Below are 21813 nucleotides of genomic sequence, written 5' to 3' on the forward strand. Positions count from 1 at the left end.
TTCCAAAAGCATTTCGAATCGAGCCATTTATATTTTTTGCTCATCCAGGGTGTTTTTATGAAACGAATGTCGGAATGTGTTGGTTGAACACCCTATATAAAGTAATTTTTCACTCAACTGGGTTAATTTGAGCCAGGTATAGAGTATTTTAAAGTGGGTTTGAAGTCAACTTGTGCTTTTCTAATGTTAAAAATAAATCTTCGCAGTTCTATTTTCACAAACAAAATTGAGTTTGCTCTGTTAGAACATAAAAGCTCAAAAAAAATTTCATGATTTTTTTAGAGTCGGAAGATGATGTTCTACAGAAACAAAATGAAATGTGGGAAACTAAAATAAGGGAACAAGCAGAAGAACATAAGGAGGAATTGGAAAATTTAACAAAAGAACATGAGCAGAGTAGGAATCTATTACAAGAAGAACATCAATCAAAATTAACTGAACTTGAGGTGCTTTTTAATCTTTCAATTATTGTGATTTAAAAAAGCAATTCTCCTTAAGCATAAAGACATGACAATTATTTTTTTCCATAAGATCGTCAGTAACTTTGCTCCGATAAAGGCACTGTATAGTAATAGTCTAGTAGTAAGAATGTTGGACTTAACCAAACTGCTATTAAAACTTGTTGTACTTTACCCAGAGTATAATAAATTAAATATTGAAAATAAATCAAATACTGGGGAATGCATATTTAGAAGGATTCTAATCTTTAGAAAAATAGGAACGTAATGCGAATCAGTGGCGCCGCTTTTATATAGCCTTGTTCTCAGTGAAGATACGAAAATGCGACATACAAAAAATCCTAATCTCTGATTTTGATGATGACAGGTTCAATATTAAATTAGCTTGGAATTGGGATTATATATTTCAAACCATCAGATTCAGGAATGTGAAAAGCATTCAATTCAAATAAAATTTAGTCATAATCCTATTTTCAAAAAATTTGTTGTTAAAATTTAAATATCATATATTATTGTTTTACTGCAAAATTGGTCTGGTTTATTATTTGGAAATTGAAATCAGTTGCAGCTGATGCAGAATTATAGAATATTGAATTAGTTATTACCCTGATTACCCTGTTTGGTTCAAATCCCATGGAGGATAATTACGGTATGTGCAAGAGCAGGGGTGGGCAACTTCTCTAGTCGGCGGGCCAGGTGTGGTAAAATGAAGTTCTCGGCGGGCCGGATTATAACATGAATAGTATTTAATATCTTAACACATATTTATTCGCTAATGCAAGAAAGAAAATTATAAATCGTGTTTAAAGTTAAGTTTAAACTACAAAAAAATAGAGACCAAAAACACATAATGAATTTATCATAATGTACTAAAGTATAATAATGTAATATAATAATGTACTGATGTACAGTCAACGGGCCGGTCAAAATCTCGTCTCAGGCCTGGACCTCGGCCCGCGGGTCGTATGTTGCCCACCCCTGTGCAAGAGGATTGTTGTTCTCCTCATAGTAAGTAGTTAGGTGGTTCACCTATCCGCTGGTTGGTTACGGTTTTCTCCACTATCAGGTCCATGCGTCTGAAACAAATAACTGGACAACTATATCTTTATTCAACATGAACTGGTAACCGGACGGCTTTCCTCTCCTAGGTGATAAATATTAAATTTCCATAAGATATAAACACTTTAGTGAAAATGCTTTCTGAGATAGGCCTACAAGCTAACCACTAAGATAGTTTGTCCCATTTTGTCAAATGAATTAAAAATTCTAATATATAAACGTTTGCAGAACGAGCATAAAACAAGATTGGAAGCGAGAGAAGAGGAAATGAAAAAATTACTACAGGAACAGAGAGAAGAACAAGAGTCGGCAATACAGTTGATTAAAGATGAAGGTTTTGCTCGGGAACAGAATGAAAAACAAGTTGCAGAGCAGGTATTGAAAAAAATTATCTAAATTATAACCTATGAATGACTATAAAATCCTTTACCTTCCAATTGACACTTTTCAACAGAATGAGCTGGTCAGTTCGAAGTCTCTTCTGAGTTTTACCATTCATATTTGAAAGTTGATTCAGATTTTTTAAATTTTATTAAGAATTTTTGTTCCATTCGAGGTCTATGTAAAAATCAGAGTCACTTGTTTGTATGGCTCTTGGTGAATGGTCATATTCAGATGTGATATGTTTTTGACTCCAGACTTCTGGTTTGCCCTCGTAATAAAATCTTCTTTCTTCTCCAGACTTCTCTCCCTTGAGATAGATGCAATATGCTATTTGATTTCCAGTTGTAGTTGTCTTCGTCAATGTAATTAGTAATCTGTACCCAACTGTTTAAAACTGAAATAGGAGTTTAAAATTCTGCTTCCATATTGTTTGTTTTTCTATCTTTCAATAGTATTGTTATTTTACTGTAAGCTTAATAGTATTATTTCATTTTTATTATTTTGTTCGAGTCTGTTACAAATTTTTATATTGTATAAATATCTTTTTATTCATTTAGATGGAAGCTCTACAACTTCAGTTAACAGAAGCAACTGTTAAATTAGAAGAAGAATATAGTGAAAAATTATCTGCCTTGGAATCAGAACATAAAGACAAAAAAATAAAATTGGAAGAAGAATGTCACAGATTAAAAGAAACCGTGGATGAAATCAACAAAGAAAGAGAGGAAATAATAAATCAAGCTGAAGGTAACTATTAGTATTCTAAAGATTGAATGAGGATACTGCATTTGGCCCAGAGCAGGGGTGGCCAACCTGCGGCTCTTTCCCCGGTTTCATGCGGCTCTTTTTGCCCTGGATATTTTAATGAAAGAATTACTTCAAATACAGTTTCTCTTAAATATGTTTCGATTAAACATCTAATGCTAAGTAATTATGAAGCTCTGTTACTTGAATAATTTATTTGAATTATGATTCTCTTTTAAATTTATAGACAATGGTTTCTAAATGAAATTAAATCAGCATTATTTTGTTGATGTTTACCTTTAGAAAGTAGAAAAAGATTGGAATCGCTTCATCATGAAGAAATGTTAGAATTGAGAGAACAATTAGAAACTCATGTGCATGAACATAAAGAAAAGTTAAAACGAATGCAAGTTGAAATGGAATCCAGTCGTACTTCTAGATCTCAGTTACAGGTATTTTAATTTGAATTTTTGTGGTATCTCTATTTTGACTATTTGTTTTTTTACCCATTTAATGAGATATTACATCTACTTATACTATTCTCTACTTATATATAATTTCATATTTCAATCTCAACTCACACCCAGCGTTTAAAAAATTGCGTTCTATGCCAAGGTTGTTAGATGCTGTTTCTTCTCACTAACTCTGTATGCGTTGCGGTTGCTTGCCCTGAGCCTTACATTCTCAAAACTATGGTTGAAATGAAATTATCAGTTAACAGAAAGTCTTGATAAATTTAAAAACCATAAAATTCAAGTTCTATTTCTATTTTTCAAGGTACTTCATTTCTTATTGCTGTTATATTATGTGAAACAGTTGGTGATATATTAAATTGTGTATAATATTTATATATATATCGTTTGTAGTTTTTATACCAACTCTTTAACTATGAATACGTGTTTTTCACATTCATCTTGAGAGGAAAGGCAATTAGACGTTCTCATGTTTGATTACCAGTCCAGAACGAATATGGGAATAGTATGGTATACAAGTCTAATGCATCGATACATAGACTCAGATGGTTGATAATGTCGTAACCTACCAGCAGTTACCTGCTCAGCAATGCTCTCATACATACTTATTCTTGATGAGATTTGAACCTGTGAAATTACAATGCATGGTAATCATCATCGATAATGCAATTGTATTCTTAAAATTTAGTACTTTGCGCGAACCGGCAAGCCAAATCATCGATTCTTTCAAATTTTTAGGAACTGAAGGAAGAACTAGTTGCTCGAAATGCTACTGTTGAGCAAGTGGAATTACTGAAATCAGAATTCAACGAAAAAGAAAAAGTTTTGTTGTCGGAACATGAACAGTTTGTTGAAAATTTAAAAGAAGAACATGAAGCAGAATTATCAAGCATGAGGTTTGAAAAAATGAATTTTTTTTTGCGTTTGAAAATATTAAATCATTAAACTATATAATTAAATCATGCTTGTAGCATGTTTGAATTTTTTTTTATACATTTGGCATGTTTTGCAAATTCACATTTCAAAATGGACATAAAAGTACATTTTTGGACATTTCTGACTTGATTGTGAATGGATTTTTATTGCATAAATTAGGTATGTAAGCATGCCAAATGAATAACATTATGCACTGCAATATTTTAAGTATTGGGACCTATTCATTTGAGGTGCTTTCTGAAAATCATCAAAATATAAACGAAAATTTACTTTTTCTTCAGAGTCGTAACTATATTTCTTATATAATTTCGTGTATCTGTAATTTCAATGAAAAAATTGTAACCTAACTGTTACTCAAAAAACAACACTACTTCAAAAACAATATTTTTCTTAAAATCCCTGTTCTTCGAAAAACCAAATTACTATTATATGAAATATATACAAAATTATAAAACAATTTTTAAAATTCAATTCAACTGCAATTTTTAAAATTCCTGCCCTCAAATAGAAAGCAACTCGAAGCGAATTTGCCTTCTGAATCTGGTGATTACGAACAATATAGAAGTGATCTCGAGAAAGAATTGATTGAATACAAAGAAAAACTTGCTGCGGCACAAGCGAATCTTGCATCAATATCAGCATCATCACCCATGAGACCAATGTCATCTGCTTCTGATTATGATCCTGCTAATATTTCTGCAATGAAAAAAGATATAAGAAAGTATGAAAATTTATCATCAGTGTTTTTATAAACTATTCAACGATTGGTAAAATATTTTTTTGCATGAAATCTCAATTTGAGCGAATCATTTCTGAAGGAGAGGAAAGCCAAAATGGTGAACCACGGCCTCTTGTTTGGTTACCAGTCTATGTCGGGTATGAGAATAGTTAATAGTTTGTTAGTTAATTTGTTACAGATATGCAGGCTTCATGATGTAGGATACCGTACCCGACCAGCGGTTGGTTACCTGAACCACTCTATGACAGCGAGGAGTCCAGCAATCCTATAGTATATAATCATCGCAACAAACTGGAAAAGTTTTGATCCTTCCAAAATAATAACTCTTTATAGCTTTTACATGGCCTTGTTTGGAGTAAAAGTCACAATAAAACATTGTATAAAAATTCTTGATGTTAATTGCGACTTTGCTTTTCCATTAGTGCTTTGACTATCACTCACATTTCTGATGTTTCTGGGATTGGTGACGAACTTGAGGAAGGTGTTCTTCATATGACAACCGAAGATGAGGAGATGTTGGAAGAGGGAGAACTTCCTACTCTAGAAGAGGGAGATCTGATTGAGAGCAAGGAGAGTCAAGTAACAGAGCAGGAGAAGGACGAAGATGAGTCATCTTCATCTTCTTCTTCTTCATCAGATGAGGATTCTGTTCATGAGGAGAAAGAAGAGGTAGTTGCTCAACTGCAAGATTCACAACAACTCGGTGAGAGTGTTGATATTGGAAATGAAATTGAGATTTTAACATCAAAAGTAGAGGAATTGCAGAATGAGTTGCTTCAGTGAGTAGAATATATCATTGCTTAAACATGAAAGATTTTTGGAACCAAAGTGTACAAAAATTCATTTTCTTCAACAAATGAACTTTTAGACTTCGAATTTTTTGTACGGATTTTTGTTAACATTGTGGTTGTCATTTTTCTTTCATATCTAATATCTGGTCATTGCTCTATAGCAGACGTGGGCAAACTACAACCAAATCCAACTAAATATTGTTGTAAATTTTATGTCACACTTACATGGCCCGCCAGTCTAGGTACGCCCCGGTCCATAATAACCTGTTTTAATAACGATTATGTTTTGTTTATTGCTGATTTTGAACTGTAGAACTGAAAAGAGACAATCCAATAAGTACTTCCCTAACGTCACACATCCTGTTTTCGATTATTTTCATCTTTTATGATATCTATTTCCTATTTCAGAATGACGGATTCTCATAAATCAGAAATGCAAGAATTGATGCAAAATTATGAAACACAATTACAAAATAAAGACCTAGAATTTGAAGAAAGCAAAAATCAAGCTTTGAAAGAAATAGAAGATCACTATGTTGCAGGTAAATAGGAGGAATAACTAAATAGTTGCAGTAATATTGTGTCCGTAAATTAAAAGGTTAAAATACTGAGTACGATCTCATGGTTAAAGCATTAGACTCAACTATGCTGGCATTGCTGATTAAAAATCTTGGGTTCAAATCCCCTGTCCACCTCTCCGTTCAGGGTGTAATAAATTGGGTAGGCAATGCCGAACCAGAGAGGTTCCAGTGCTCCAAAACTTCAGTATCTCCTTACTTAGAAGTGCTCGCTTGTACAAAGCCTTGTTCGGAGTGAAAAGCGTATAAATAAATATATTGTATAAAAATACATATCAAATATTCATATACATTTGCTATATTGAAAGATTTTAGGAATAATTCAAAATTGTTTTATAAAAAAATTTGAAATTTTATAAAGAAATTTGAAATTCAATGTGGAGACTGAAAATAATCTTCATTTTTTACTAATATTCAAAAAATTGCAAATCAGACTGACGTTTATATTTTTAAGCTCATTTCAAAATATATTCGATGTATGATATTTTCAAGTTATTAGTTTTGACCATCTGAATATATTTCTTTTACATAAATCTCTATACGAAATTAAAATGCCACTTTAGGGTTTCAGACGTACTGGTAATTCATTTATTGTGAAGTTTTTAAGTTTTTTAAAATTTTTATTTTAGAAATAATCTAGAATAGCTTCATTTTCAAAACTCATCGTTGTAAGAAATTGAAGTCTAACAGCATGACCGAGGATGGCCTCATATAACATCTGAAAACTATTCGCCCAATCAAATCAGTGTTTATATCAATTTTCTTTATTTTCAAATTCAAACTCAATGAATACGCGAATACATATATATAATGCATACAGATATACATACAGACACATTTGATATTTAATATTCGGATATTGTGTTTCCGAATGTATTTAGAATATTGAATTATTGGATTTTGACCCTTCTTGGTCGCTTTCATGCTACATATTTTGTGATCAATTAGAAAAAGAAGATCTTCTGCAAACACATGCAAATGAGATTAAAACTTCACAAGAGCAACATGAAAATGAAATAATGCAATTGAGATTAAAATGTGCTTCTGAAACTGCTAGTCAGGTAATTAAAACAGTTTTCATTTTCACCTTTCTTATTGTATGCTTTAAGTCGAAGAAGTAAAATGCTGGTCTTTCCAATTTGAGCATTCAAGTGCGTGATTGTCCATAGCTTTAATTGAATGAAATAAATTTTAAGTGATCGAACATGGATAGTGTAGTGAACAGACATTTTTACGAAATTTACAGAATTCTTTTCGTGTTTCCTGCTACTTATTTTATTTATTATTTATTTATTTTTGTTGTAATATTTGTAAAATTAACAGATTGAATTGGAACCCTTCGAATGTCAAATTTTTTTCGAGTGTTTTCAATGTAAAATATCCCTAAGCCATATAAAATGTTGTTTTTGACACACCAACAAATTTCCATCGTATTATTTTGCATTCACTATTTTAATTGTGAAAGTATTTTCGAGACTATTCACTATTTTTCCAGGTTGATGATGAACTCAACAAACTTAGAAATGAACTCGAAAATATTCACAAAAATGAGATTGAAAGTTTGAAGTTAGCAATGGAAACTCAGATGAATGAAAAAATTCAGGAAAAAGACGGTGAAAAAGAAGATGGTATGGTATTTAATAACTTTTATTTCAGAAAGGTCTATTATTTTCAATAGTTAGTATTCCAGTAATCCATAATTCGCCTTCACTGTTATATTAAATATAGTTTTTCTGTTTTTTCATTTTTGGACTCAGAGTGGACTGTTGTTTTTCCATTAGCTTAAATTCCATTAGTTTTACTTTTATATTTTTTCTGAACCTGATGTTTCACACCAAATTTTGTTGGTTCTTGTATCTCACTTTCATGTGACATTTTATATAATTTTTTTAATATTCAACTAGAATGTTGCTTGCAGATTGCTATGCCATATTATTGCGGTAGTTATTTAACCTTCATGTCCTTTTTAAAAATTCAGCTTTGTCAAAACTCTCTGAAGAACACTCGAGCAGCATGCAAGAAAAAATATCCGTTCTCATGTCTGAATTGTATGAACAAAAGCAGGAAAGTTTACAGAAGCTTTCTGATCAACATCGAGATGAATTGAAAAAAATTCAAGATAAAAATGATAAGTTAAATGAGGAGAGAACTGAAAACCATCAGAAGGAGATTGAGAGGTACATATAGTTATTGTCAATGTGTTAATTTAATTCTTAAACTTATATTAAATACATTTAATAAACTCGGAAGAAAATAAAACTTCAAAAAGAAATCCCAATTGACCACTACCAAGAACTGGACTCAGTAATTTGGATTTGACCAAGAAAAAATTAACTTAAGGTTTTTAGTCTCCATTTTTCATGTGACTCCTATAAACGTCTTTTATATCCATCAAGGCCCTAATACTGGCAGCCACTGATACCTATGTGAGTGAGGAGGTACTATTATTTTGGAAGAATCAATGTCCTTTGATTTGGCATTGCATAGTAAATTTATTACCCCCTGCCCTGAGTGAGGTGGAATTTGAACCTCAGATGTTTGTAATTTGTAATTTGTGATGTCGACGCATTAAGTCTAACGCTTCAATGGCTAATCTGCCGTCTATCAACACCTGTACACTTACTTACACTCATATTGTTAACTTAGCATGGAATAAATCTATAGTGTTGTTTAATACAACGCACAATTATATAATTACTACTCATAAAAAAACTTCAAATTCTGTATTCTTATTCCCATTTCAATATATTCTATATTGAAAGTTGCTGTTGTGACTACATTTGAATGATTGGGGTTAAATTTCATTGATATAGAATCTTATTATTTGTACATGTATACTGTTCAAGTTGTTTGTATTTGTACAACCAAATCCCTTTACCAAAACGAGAAGCAATGATTATTTAATATGGTCTTATCTTAAATGACATCCTGATTAGTTATATACTTCAGCTTATCAACAATTATGTGCTAACTTGGGGTCTGTAATCAGATGTCTTTCAATCACAGTATTGCTTGTTAGTGAATAGGCTATGGTTAGGGATGTTCTTAGAATTTTTTTTTTCATAATGAATTGAAAATTGTGGTATGAAAAAAGTTTTTGAAATTCAGATATCCCAGCCTGGGAATAGTTTATTTTTTGAACAAAAAAATTGGATAAATAAATTTCATTTTGTAGAAAAGTTGAACCGTGATTTTGCTACTAAGTTTTTAACTATGGAATAGATTTCTACATGACCAAACTATTTAAATGTATACATTGCTTGTATAATTTTCTAGCATGTTTTGCTCTAAATTAAGGGATGTTTTACTTCTGAGTCATGAATAATTTTCTTATATTCACTATTGCTGAAGTTACATTGTTGGCTAAATAATTTACTGGAATAGTTATTTTTTTAAAATGATTCATTTGTTAGTTTAAAGAGGAAACAGACGGTTGAACTTAATAAGACATGCAAAGTTATATAATCAAATATTATTAATGTTTGAAGGATATAAAAAGACTCATTAGCAATTAATAGGCATTGAGTTTTATCTTTATATCCTTTGTTCTCTTTTTAGTACAATAGTCAAAATAGATGGATAATATCAGCTTCTTTCCTAGAATTTTATGTTTTTGTATTAACATGTGAAGTATTTTTACCTCACTCATTTTCTTATTATAATGTCATTTGTATATATTTTGAATTTCTAGATTGAATGCTGATATACAGAATGCTAAACAAGAATATCAGGAATTACTAGGTAGTTTAGAAGATGGTGACAATGATCATATCAAGTATGTCTACTCCTTTTTGTTTTCAACATCTATTATTTTTTTGGAATGATTTTCATTTACCGGTACTCAAATTTTGCAGAATGATTGAAGATCAACACAAAAATGAAATCGAAAAAATAAAGAATCAACTTGCAGAGGAAAATGAAATCAAATTGAGAAAACAAGCAGAGGAATTTGAACAGGTCAGGTTTTTAAATAACTTTTCATTTAACTGCAGAAATTAGATCTTCCAAATTCAAAAAATAGTGGAAATCATTTGTTGATAACTTCATCAGAGCTTCAAAAAAAAGTGAAATTATATATTATTTTCTTAGTAGTGAATATATTCTACCATTATAAATAGGGATGTCTAAAATGGATCGAATTCTCAAATAGGCCTACATTAGAAGTTGTAAATATTCGATGTAAAATGTACTTAGTTCAACTTTTGACATTGAAAAAGAGAAAATGTTAGTTAAAAGGTTTATCGTAATAATTCTGAATTACCATTTTTTTTATGAATTCACAATTTTCAAATAATAGAACAAGGTAGAAATGTTATACTGAAAATAATATATCAAACAGTATATGGATTTATAAATTATTCGATTTTGGCCATCCTCTATTATAAGTATTACCTTGTATTGTTTGAATGTTAATCTTATTTTTTTAACTTGAGACATCAAAAATACTAATATAATATAAAATTGTTCTCTTAGAATTACGTTACTAATTTCTAATTTAAAAACTCAATTAGCCAATTTCAGTGAAGAATCTTGGTATTTATCAAATTTTACTTCATAATATTTGATGTAAATCATGATTTTATTCACTATTAAAATAACGAGTTGAAAAATGTCAATTTTACTATCTTAGTTGAGTGAGGTTTGTCTAGAAAAAGTCTTGCTTTGTCTGAATGAAACGTTGGAGAAAAATATTTGTGTTAGTGTAGAACAAGACTAATGAATCACTTTTACAATATGGCTTCAAATATCATCTGTTTGTTTATGTAAGAAGCATAATTTATTCTGTATACTCCTGGATTTAGAATTTATTTAAGACCTTTGTATTGTTTTGTTACTTTTCGTGATATCTTCCATGTGCCAGAGTATCTAATTTTATATTCTTCAAAATTGTCAGTTTTATCAACTGCCTTTTAATGATCGAGTTAGAATCCACAATAATACACTCAACTTTGTTGACACAAGCATTTGATTGTCTGCCACTAAACCGTTTTATAACCCTTCTATTCGTCTAACGGTCTGTTCTGTGTTGTTAGTGAGTGCTTATAGTATATTATTTTATGAGTGCTTGGTACATAGACAATAATAGACTTGTTTCATGTCTGTTATTTTTTGAATATTTTGAAACTTGAGCAGAAAGGTTATTTCGTCATGAGTTTGCTACAGGGTAAAATTTGTTATGGTAAAAATGTTGAAGATTGTTAAACAAATCAAATATAATTGAGTATGAGGTATTGGCAGTTGAATACATTGTATCTATGGCTCTTTATATACCGGTATCCATATATATCTAGTAATGCATTGCAAAAATAGGCTATTTAACTTAAGGATCATTTTTCACATGCAATGCTCTTAGTTGCTACTGGGCAAATATTTCAATATGATTTTCTTATTAATCTCTGAGAAAAGGAATTTTGATAAGATGATAATAATATGGTGAACCTGAACTGTGGTCTTTAGTTGGGTATGGGGGTGGGAGATATAGATAACCGTTTTCTGTTCATGCATGGACTATAATTTTAGTTTAATTGTGGTTTGATGTATATTTCTGAGGATTTTGTAGATAGTTTCAGTAATAAAAAGTTCGGTTAAAAGTTCAACTTTGAAATATTATTGCTTATTCTTGTGATGAAGAAGTAAACTCATTTTTTGTCTGCGTGTTCTGATGTTACCTAAGAAAAATAAACTAATTCGATAAACTAGAGGTCTGTTAAAGTAAAATCTCGGATTTCTTATTATTTTCTGTGTAAACCCAGTGGTGAGATTCAGCCGGTTGGCACCGGTTCCATAGAACCGTCTCACAGAATTTTATGAGATCAGCAAACCGATTAGCATTACTGGCACTGTCAATGTTCTGTTTGTAACAGAACCGGCTGTGTACCCACCACTGTGTACACCTGTCAGTTTGTGCAATTATGCAATCTAGATTTCTGCTAATTGGAATTGAAATAAACTTTAAAACTATGCTCTTTTCAATTCACTACAATTTTAGAACCAGGTCTTATTTGAGGTTCAATGTTCGAAATTGTGAATTCATGTGTAGATGAAGTAGAATGTGATCAGAATTTTGTAACTTTTTCTCTTGAATAAGCATTGTTATACTTAGTTTAAAATTGGAATTTAAATTGGTTCGCTTTGCCTCGATATTGTTATTAATTCTTAATTCCGCAAGTAAAATTTTTGGTGCTCCAGAAGCGGTGCACTATTATGGAGGGAACTAATTTTAATCGCCTACTTTACATCAAGTTGTGGAAATGGACTGAAACCTATGAGCAGAGAATATATTCACTTGGCTAACACAGACAGTTCCCGAACTCGTAATAGAACTGATTAACTGAAATAAGGAAAATTGAAATAAAATGTTGGCCTAACCCTAACCCCACACTACGGGAGTACCAAATTTTTTAATATAACAGCTTTTGATTTTACTAGAAAAACTTTTTACAGAAACCTTCCTACGTTCAAATACATGACATGATGAACAATATTTAATTAATTGGTAAATTAATACTTTTTATTTAATTTAGTAGTTTGCCCAGTTTTTAGGTATTGTCCTACATTTGCTTTCTTAATATTCCTTGATAAAAATTGATTGTTTTTCAGTGGTGTAGTGTAACTCTATTTATATTTCAAATTCTTTTCAGTCACAATCAGAATATGTCAAACAACATCAACAACAAATAGATAAATTTGTAAATGAGAGAGAAGAAGACATTCGCCGAGTGGAGGAAGCAAAACAAAAGGAATTAGATGAACTTGATCACAAATATAAAGAAGAAATCAAAAATCTTCAACTGAAATTAGAGGAAGGAAAATTGTCAGAGCAATCTGAAATTGAAGACAAATTTGAAGAAGAAAAAAATAAGTTGAAAGAAGAGTTTAATGAAGAGGTTTGATTCATTGTGTTTCTAATGAATGTTCAGATAACATTTAGTACTAGACTAACTAGGATTTACTGAAAACTGGACGTTTCCTGGCTCGCTACCAGTAATCCTTTCACCAAATGAACCAAACGATATAGATGAAAATTCACGCTTACCGTAATAGGCCTTGGATAACTTCAACAGCGAGGTACGTCTGTAGAGCGATCCTTCAAGATAGTGTTAGATATCAGTGGCTACTTTTATCTGGCTTTGTTCAAAACAAAAGGCACGAGTGAGCGTTGTATAACCTCATTATACAAAATCAAATTTGCCCCTCAAATTTTGGGCTGGCTACGCTTTTGGTGCTAGGTTATGCAGAGTGCAGAAATGATGGGATAGATTCAATAATTGAAAGTTAGTAAATTCTGTGGACTTTAGTATATTTGGCAGTATTAAGTTTTCTTTTAATGTATTTGGAAATTTTTTTGAAGGGTTTGATGAATTGGGTAGGCTGATATTCCTACAAACTATAGGATCTTTCTACCTATCAGTGCATGCTTGTCCTGATTTTTGTTCAGACTGAAAAGCTTTCAAAAACGTTGTATAAAAAATATCGTCTATCGAAACTAAACTGAATGCTAGTATGGCTCAATCAATTTTAAATGCATAGATCATTTCATCAACTGGGATATCTAATTGATATTTTTCTGCAGTTGAAAGTAGTTGCAACTAAACTTGTGGAAATTAAAGAGGAAAGAGATGAATTATTATCACTGAGAGATCAACTGCAATCTCAATTACAACATATTGAATCAGAACACGAACAAGCACAAGCTGAATTGAAGGCAGCTCTGATAGCTCATCATATGGAAAAATTTCAGGTATGGCAAAAAGTATTATTGTAATTCAGAATTCTATAATTATATTCAGGGGAGAGATAGAGAAAGGATATATATTAGGAGGATGTGAAATATATTTATTTGGAGAAACTTCAACTGTGCTTTTTAGGTTGTAAGCCATACAATAGTTTGTATACAAGTTATAATCAATTTTGATTTTAAGGGTGGGTTGGTTTTAGGAAACTGAAAGTATATTTGTAATGTACATTTGTGAACATGAAATGATTGTAATTAAGTTAGAAACAGTCATGTCCTATTTCTCTACTTTTATTATTGGTTGCTTTAAACTGGGAATAGAATTAAAATTCCTGTTTCACTGAAAATGAATAAATCTTCAAAGATTGGTATTCCACAATCCTTGTAATCTTGTAATGTAGAAATTAAATGAACTGTGTTGACATTGCATGGTAAAAATCTTGGGCTCAAATCTGATACCCACCACCTCATCGAGGGGGTGATCAGTTGGGAGAACAATGGTGAGCCAGAAAGATACGATTTATTCAAACTATAGTTGGCTCCTAGTTTAGCAGTCGATGCTTGTGCAAAGAATTTGCAGTGAAAGGTTTATTGAAAAATTATACATAAAGTTAATGCCCAAAATCTCAGCAATTTCGGCAGTTTTAATTAAGGATTTTTATATTTGCATCTTAATATAAATTAGGTATTTTTCTTCATATTTCTATTAGGCTGCTATTACTGAACTTGATCAACATCATTTGGAAGAAATGGAGAAATTACGACAAGATCATGAGAAGGAGACTGATCAATATAAAAAGGTTGCAGAAGATCTTATTCAGAAGATGAAAGATCTGGAGGAAGAATATAAATCCAGCATTTCATCTTTGAAGGAAGACAAAGAATCTTCTGTCCAGAATCTTGAGATGGAATACAGAGAGAAATTGGAAGAAGAAAAAATAGAACATGGATCAGCCATTACATCAATGAGAGAAGCTCATGAAGCTCAAATGCTTGCAATTCAAGAGGAACATGATGCTCAACTCAGGTTGATTGAAGAGGTATTGGGAAATTAGACAACTTGATAACTCATTATGTCCAATACTTATAAAAATGCGACGACGTTGCAGTTAAGAGTTAATATCAATTTACTAAGTAACTGAAGTGCTTTACTGTTAACATACACAAAAAATATTTTTGTATTTTATTTGTCCCCTCAAAGATATTCTAAGTCTTTCATACGAGTATTCAAATGTTATTTCATTTTTTTATTTCCTCATTTTGAATTTCAGTACTTACTATGTTTGCTTTGAGATTGTAACCTGGACACAAAAAAATTTAACATTATTACCTCTTGTTCACACTGACAAATCGTTTGAAAAAATGCACATCTTATAACCTTGCTTTAGAAGTTATATTTAGTTGTTCATAGGAAAAAAGGTTATTTTCTATATATCTAATCAGGGAAACTTGTAAATATCTGAACTACTGTTATCCTTGACCTAATTTTTTGAAATTTATTCATAAAATTGCTTATTATTTATACCAGGAAGTTGCAACACAGAATATGAATCACAAAGAAGCACTCAATAATATCTTACAATCACAAGCAATTAAACTTGGTGAATTACAACAACAATTCGATGTTGCATTGAATGCAACAAAAGCAGAAGGACAACAACAGGTTGAAGTAAGTTGAATTCTTTTTCTGGTAGGCTACATATAGAATGCAAAATAGACTTTTTTCGGTGCTCCCGAAGTATGCGAACCAAGATGGCGGACATCGGAACGTAACATGGGTAACAGGTTAGGGTTAGGCGATAATTTTTTTCCAATTTTCCTTATTTTAGTCATATTATCAGTTCGAAGACTAGCCAAGAGCCTCCCGTAGTATCTATACCTAAAATTATGGCCTAACTCTAACCTAGTACACATATTACATTCCGATGTCCGCTATCTTGGTTCGCATACTTCGGAAGCCCCCTTTTTTCTTATAATAGGAAATGTGTTTCAGTGATGTAGAAATTTATGTTGTTCCATCTAGCTAGTATTTCATTTTAGCTAGTATTTATCAATATTGGGGAAAGTATACATGTACAAGATCATACTGTATAATCATACTCTATAACACAAATTTGCGCTGTACACCTATTTTGATAGACATCGGACAGAACTAAGAATGAGAGGCATATAGTATTGTCATGTGTACATATATTAAAGGGCTAGAAGGCAAATCATTGGCCAGATGATGGGGAAGGGTAAAGAATACAAAACTGTTAGTGGGAAGATCCATAAGAAAAGTTTTATGGTGATAAATTGCAGTGTATCATGAACTGTAACAATTCTATGTCATATTTATGAATATAAGATGGAATTAACTTTATCATCCATGACCATTTTAAAACTTGTTAAGTTGGTATAAACAAATTACAATCCTAAAACCTCGTTAAAAGTTAAAAAAAGGGGGATATTCTCCTGAATTGTGAAATTTTTGGCCGCGTTGGCCTGTAAGTAAACATTTCAACAAGTTGTTCTTCCTAATAGCAAAAATTATTTCAACTGAGCTTTTGCACATCCTAAACATCAATTTTAATCATTACAGTTGTTGGAAGGAAAAGTAAAAGAGCTTGAGAATAGATTAGAAAAAGCTACAAATCTTCAGGAAGATCTCAAAGCTGCAAAGTCAGAAACTGAAAATATTGAAGCTGAAGCTTCTTTACAACAAAATATCTCAGAAAACCTAGAAGCATATGAAATTCAGCTTAAAGAGGTTTGCATCCTACTTTTATTAGAATACCTAAACTTCTGCTGTTTGTGTATGTTTGTCTTCAATAGTTCATCAATAATCTGGGAAACTTCACACAAAGATTATGCTCTCTCTAGAATATGTTTCGAATGATCTGGGTTCTATTTTTTCTGGGTCACCAAGTAGATCGAGTATATAATGATAATAACCATTTCTTGATATGGTAAAGACTTTGGAAACTTCACATTGCTGTTCAGAAAAATTTCATCAGGGCATAATTTTATGGAGAATTTTATTTTTTTTTACCATATCATGTTCTAATGATTTTTGAAAAGGTGGCAAGTTGAATTATTTTGTCTATATCCTCAAAATGGATATATGCTGGTGGCAAATGAAATTTGAACACACGATGTTGTTGAAATTTTTGACTCTTATTTGGTATTTTGAACTAACAGTATTGTAAATTTGTGGATTTTCTGATAAATTTTCTATATATTCAGTAAATAATAGTTATTCAAGCCAAATATACAATACCAAATCAGGCAAAATAAGATTGTAGGGCCTATATAACGTGTTTCCCCCCAAATCAAATCAATTATTTCAATTTTCTTTCGAAAAAATAACACTAGGTCTTATTTTCGGGGGAAACACGATATATCTAGATTGTCAGTATTGTTCAAAAAATTTCTTCAATATACCGTAATTTACATTTTATTATTCATAATTTAATTTTGTCATCAGCTCACAGAAGAACTTGAAAAATCCAAAGAAGAAATCGATTCAATGAATTCGAAGATTGAGTTTGAACGAGCTGAATATGAATCGGAAATTGATCAATTGCAAGATGAATTAAGAAATAAAGAAGAAAATGTTAAGGTGATTTACCTTGGAATGAGTCATTGTTGTTGAAAAACATTCCATTGTGTAAATATAAATAAAGAATACAATACTTTGTTTAAAGGCTTATTGCTTGGGAAAATTACATATAAATAAAGCAATGCTCAGACTTATGATCTCAATTGTCTAATACCTACAGCAGCAAATTTTCTACCAAATGTCTAATAAAGCTGCATGCTTGGTGCCACATAAAGGTGTGCTTGTGAAATATGGAAAAAACCCCAGCAAAATTAACGATGAAATATCAATTCATGTGGGACGCATAAAAAATTTTCATCTGGGGTGAGACAGTGGGGTGTGTTCAGGCTCAGAGAAAATTCGAAAAAATTTTAGTAAAAATTCTTTCGTCTTTGAATGCTGAAAATTTGAAATGGATTGGTCCATTAGTTTAAGGAAAAAGCGGTATTTCATATTCCCAACATGCACACCAACAATAACAACAACATCGATTTAGCAAAATGAAACACAGTAGCCTACACTCCATATCTACTTAATTGAGAATATTCTTAAATATGCAAATCTTTCCAATTATATCACTTTGTACAAAATCCTATTTTTAATTGAGACTCCTTGCTTTAATTTCAGCTTTCATATTCTATTTTCATTATACTTTAGTGCAACAGCCTTTTTTAAAAATTCATTTAAATCTTCCAATCACAGGAATTGGAAAGTGAATTATCAAAGAACAAAACTGCCATTGAAAAAATGAATGAAAAATTTGAAACAATAACTTCAAGAAGAGATAGAGAAGGAAAAGAAGAAGATAATTTGATTCATATGTTGAGAGATGATCTGGATAGAATTAACGAAGAAAGGTAAAGTAAAATTGAATTTTGAAAAAAACATTATTGTCCTGATAGCTTGGCAGTTAAATCTTAACTATGTTGGCAATGTAGATTTTATATCTTGGGTTCAAATCTTGTAATGTTGTAATGCAGGAGTGTGCAATCTGCAGCCCGTGGGCCAAATGCGGCCCACAAGGAAAAATTGTGCGACCTTTTGTGCCAATTTTGAATGGTGTGCGGCCTGCAAAATGAGTTTTTGATTTAGTTTATTCTGGAGCATGCGAATAATTCCAAAGCCTGTACCTGAGTCCTATGACGTTACAATGCCCTAGCAGCAAGCTTGTGCGAAGCGAACAATGCATGTCATAAGATCAATAACCAAAATTTTTGTGCCTGCAACTGCTACAAAGCCTATGTTAAATAAAGGTGCAGCACACAGTTTCACCCAGTTATTCGTATCTGGCCCTTCTGTATTAAAGGTTGAACACCCCCTGGTGTTATGAATTGGGTAGCCAAATCTGAACCAGAAAGATTCCAGCCTTTTCAAATAATAGTAGATCCTTACATTTTGTTAGATATTAGTGGCTGCTTGTTTGTGGCCTTGTTCTTAGCAAAAGGTGTGAGTGCGATGGCCCAGTAATTAGAGTGTTTGACCCGACTATGTTGACATCGCAGGTTAAAAACGATCTCTCATTCAAATCTCATGGCCGCCCATAGTTTAGTAAGCTCACATATCGCATTGATTAAGTGTATTACGGTATATTATATTATGAAAATTTTCCTTGTCATAAGTCGATGTTATGAAATTGAAAATTTTATTCTGATCTGTCTTGATTCGTATTACAGAAAGCTCTGAGCTTGAAAAGATTGTAAATCTCTGAAATAATTTATGACTTTTTAATAATCTGTCTAAATATTATTGTTTTTGCATCGTATTTTAACCTCATGCTATTTTTCAAGGGACCAACTTAGCAATGCAAATCAGCAACTGCTTTCAACTATAACTGAATTAGTTCAAGCAAATCATAAATGTGAAGATATAATAACAAAACGATTACAGGTATTGATATTGTTTTTTTGTCTTATTCTTCATAACAGGTTGAGATTCTTGGAGCAAATGTTTGTTATTTATTACTGAACTAAAATTAGGAATTTCTCCGAGTAGAGGAAAGGTGGTGAGATATTTCAGTGATATGGCAAGTAACAGCCTCTCATCCGGGTACCAGACCAGGTCTGGTATGGGGATATGATGCAGGAAGCCATACCATGAACAACATTCAACACCCATCTTATTGTAGTGAGGAGTCCAGTAATCTTTTCTCACATAATTGTGCTCTACAGCAGAGTAATCTTTACATCACAAGGTAGTAGGTTTTATATTGTCAAGTGCGTACCTAATGCCTAGCATGATGCTCAAATTATTGATTGAAGGATTGGATTTAGCCTTAACATTTGAAAAATAATATCAAGTATTTCTATTTCTTGTCTATTTGGCGAACTGTTGTGATATTTTTGTGAATTTAAACATTTTTATAACTTTTAGACATTGCCTGGGGATCGAAGTAGAGATTCCACCAAGCTTTCTCAATCTGATTTAAAATCGAGGAATGTAACTGAAAGAAAAGAGGAATCCTCATCATCTAGTGGTGAGTTCACTTTTGTATTTGTCATTAGCTATCTGAAAATGTTACTTACTGTTCAATCACAAAGTTGTAAAAGTTTTTGCTGTCGACTGCCTTTTATTGGTGCCTTTTTATTGGTTCAGATGTTTCTAAGTCTTTTATTGCATTTCGTCCATGTAGGTAGCAAGTTCATACTGCTGTGTTAATTGTATGATGAACTGTAACTAATTAAGATTCGTAATTTCCCTTAAATCTAGTATCTCTGCAGTTTACACACTATGTTGACATCGCAGGGTAAAGTGTCTCAGGGCAAAAAATTTTCAACATTTTTTTAAATGCAATCTTGCGGCATTTGCAGTGCAACATAAATTCTTACACTTTTTCCAACTATTTATGAATGATTTACTGAAAACTGAGTTTTCCTAACTTGCTATCAATGACCCTTTCACCAAATGAACCAACCGAGATAGATGAAAATGCGCGCTTGTATACATTGGATAACTTCGAGAGTGAAGTAAGTCTGAGGAGAAATTCGCTGGGATATTATTATATATCAGTGGCTGCTTTTATCTAGCCTTGTTTGGAGCAAAAGGCACGAGTGAGCGTTGTATTATTACACCATTATACAAAAAAAATTGGTTTTCCCCCCAAATTTTGGGCTGGCTACGCTCTTGTCTCAGGGTCTCACCCATGTCCTTCAACTCACTCACTCTTTGAAATATCAGTGATTACTTATACGTTGTTTAAAGTGAATTATGGAGAAAAATGTCTTGTAAACTATTTTCTACTACCGATTTCCCGAAAATAAGACCTAGCCTAAATTTTAATAAAAATGATTTTAATATAAGCCCTCCCCTTAAAATAACACCTATTTTTTTTAAAAAAAAAAAACTATTTATTTATACTTGAATAGGAAATCGGTTTTCAGATTTTGTATATTTAAAAATCTCGTAATTCTTTACTTTGTAATTTTGTTTTTGGCCCTGTCTTATTTTTCGAAAGAGAATTGAAACAAGAATGAGACCCTGTCCTATTTTCGGGAAAACACGGTATCAACAGCATATATGCTAACCGTTATTAGAGGTATTTGTCTTTAATTATACTGTATACTATTATCTCTTTATCCAGAGTCTGATCCATCTACTACGCCCTCTTCACCTAAACTAGAAGTCAGTACGGGCACAGGCAGTTTTGTTGACGAAGGGCTTGATTTATCACAAAGATTAGCTGAATCTATGTTTGCCGGTCCCGAGCTCGATACTTCAGCAAGGGATGTTGCAGTTGGATCAGGAACAAGATTGACTCAAGCTGTAGAGAAGTTAATTGATGCTCTTCAACCTAATATTGAACAGGTAACTTTATTTTTAAAATGTATAAAGCAGCGGTTCTCCAACTTTTGCGTCCCATCGCTTTAGAACTTCTGGTATAAACACTTGATAAACTTTATTTAAACATAATAAAACTATATAATAACAGAAAGTAAGTATTCTAGAAGCTATTCTCATGAAGATTTATTTGAGAACAGTTTGAAAATAATAACCGAAAAACATGATTGGTATTTAGAAGTAAAACTTCATTCCCTCTTTTACTATATCACATGTAGCTGTAGGATATTGAGCCAAATATTAAGGTGTTGATTGAAGGCAAAGCCTCTTTTATAAGAATAATATTCAGTATTTCGAAATGTGGAAGTTTTGACAAGAAAAAGTATAAAAACACATGAATGCATTTTGGGTATGCCTAAGTTAAGTAGATTCTTTATCAGGCAGATTGTGCTACCTTTGTTTTTTCGCAATATTGGTACTTACCATTGATTACTCTTATGCCAATATATGTGTAAATTAGTATAATGCAAAATAATAAATAATTAAAACCTTTGAAAACAAA

General features: G+C 31.7%; 1 protein-coding gene across 2 annotated transcripts in view; it reads left to right on the top strand.

Moving 5' to 3' along the window:
* Positions 1–21813, top strand: part of LOC120325845 (uncharacterized) — a 68521-nt gene that overhangs the window by 15454 nt on the left and 31254 nt on the right. For both annotated transcript variants that reach the window (XM_078111388.1, XM_078111389.1), the window contains exons 17-39: positions 283–446; positions 1746–1892; positions 2459–2648; positions 2949–3097; positions 3857–4014; positions 4563–4775; positions 5216–5572; positions 5993–6126; positions 7111–7223; positions 7658–7790; positions 8141–8339; positions 9854–9937; positions 10017–10119; positions 12804–13049; positions 13736–13903; positions 14608–14937; positions 15426–15566; positions 16479–16646; positions 17364–17498; positions 18180–18334; positions 19265–19364; positions 19848–19950; positions 21055–21278. In XM_078111388.1, the coding sequence (XP_077967514.1) occupies positions 283–446; positions 1746–1892; positions 2459–2648; positions 2949–3097; positions 3857–4014; positions 4563–4775; positions 5216–5572; positions 5993–6126; positions 7111–7223; positions 7658–7790; positions 8141–8339; positions 9854–9937; positions 10017–10119; positions 12804–13049; positions 13736–13903; positions 14608–14937; positions 15426–15566; positions 16479–16646; positions 17364–17498; positions 18180–18334; positions 19265–19364; positions 19848–19950; positions 21055–21278 (3914 nt within the window). The remainder of the gene's footprint in view (positions 1–282; positions 447–1745; positions 1893–2458; positions 2649–2948; positions 3098–3856; positions 4015–4562; positions 4776–5215; positions 5573–5992; positions 6127–7110; positions 7224–7657; positions 7791–8140; positions 8340–9853; positions 9938–10016; positions 10120–12803; positions 13050–13735; positions 13904–14607; positions 14938–15425; positions 15567–16478; positions 16647–17363; positions 17499–18179; positions 18335–19264; positions 19365–19847; positions 19951–21054; positions 21279–21813) is intronic.

Source organism: Styela clava, chromosome 4 (assembly GCF_964204865.1).
Source record: "Styela clava chromosome 4, kaStyClav1.hap1.2, whole genome shotgun sequence".
NCBI lineage: Eukaryota > Metazoa > Chordata > Ascidiacea > Stolidobranchia > Styelidae > Styela > Styela clava.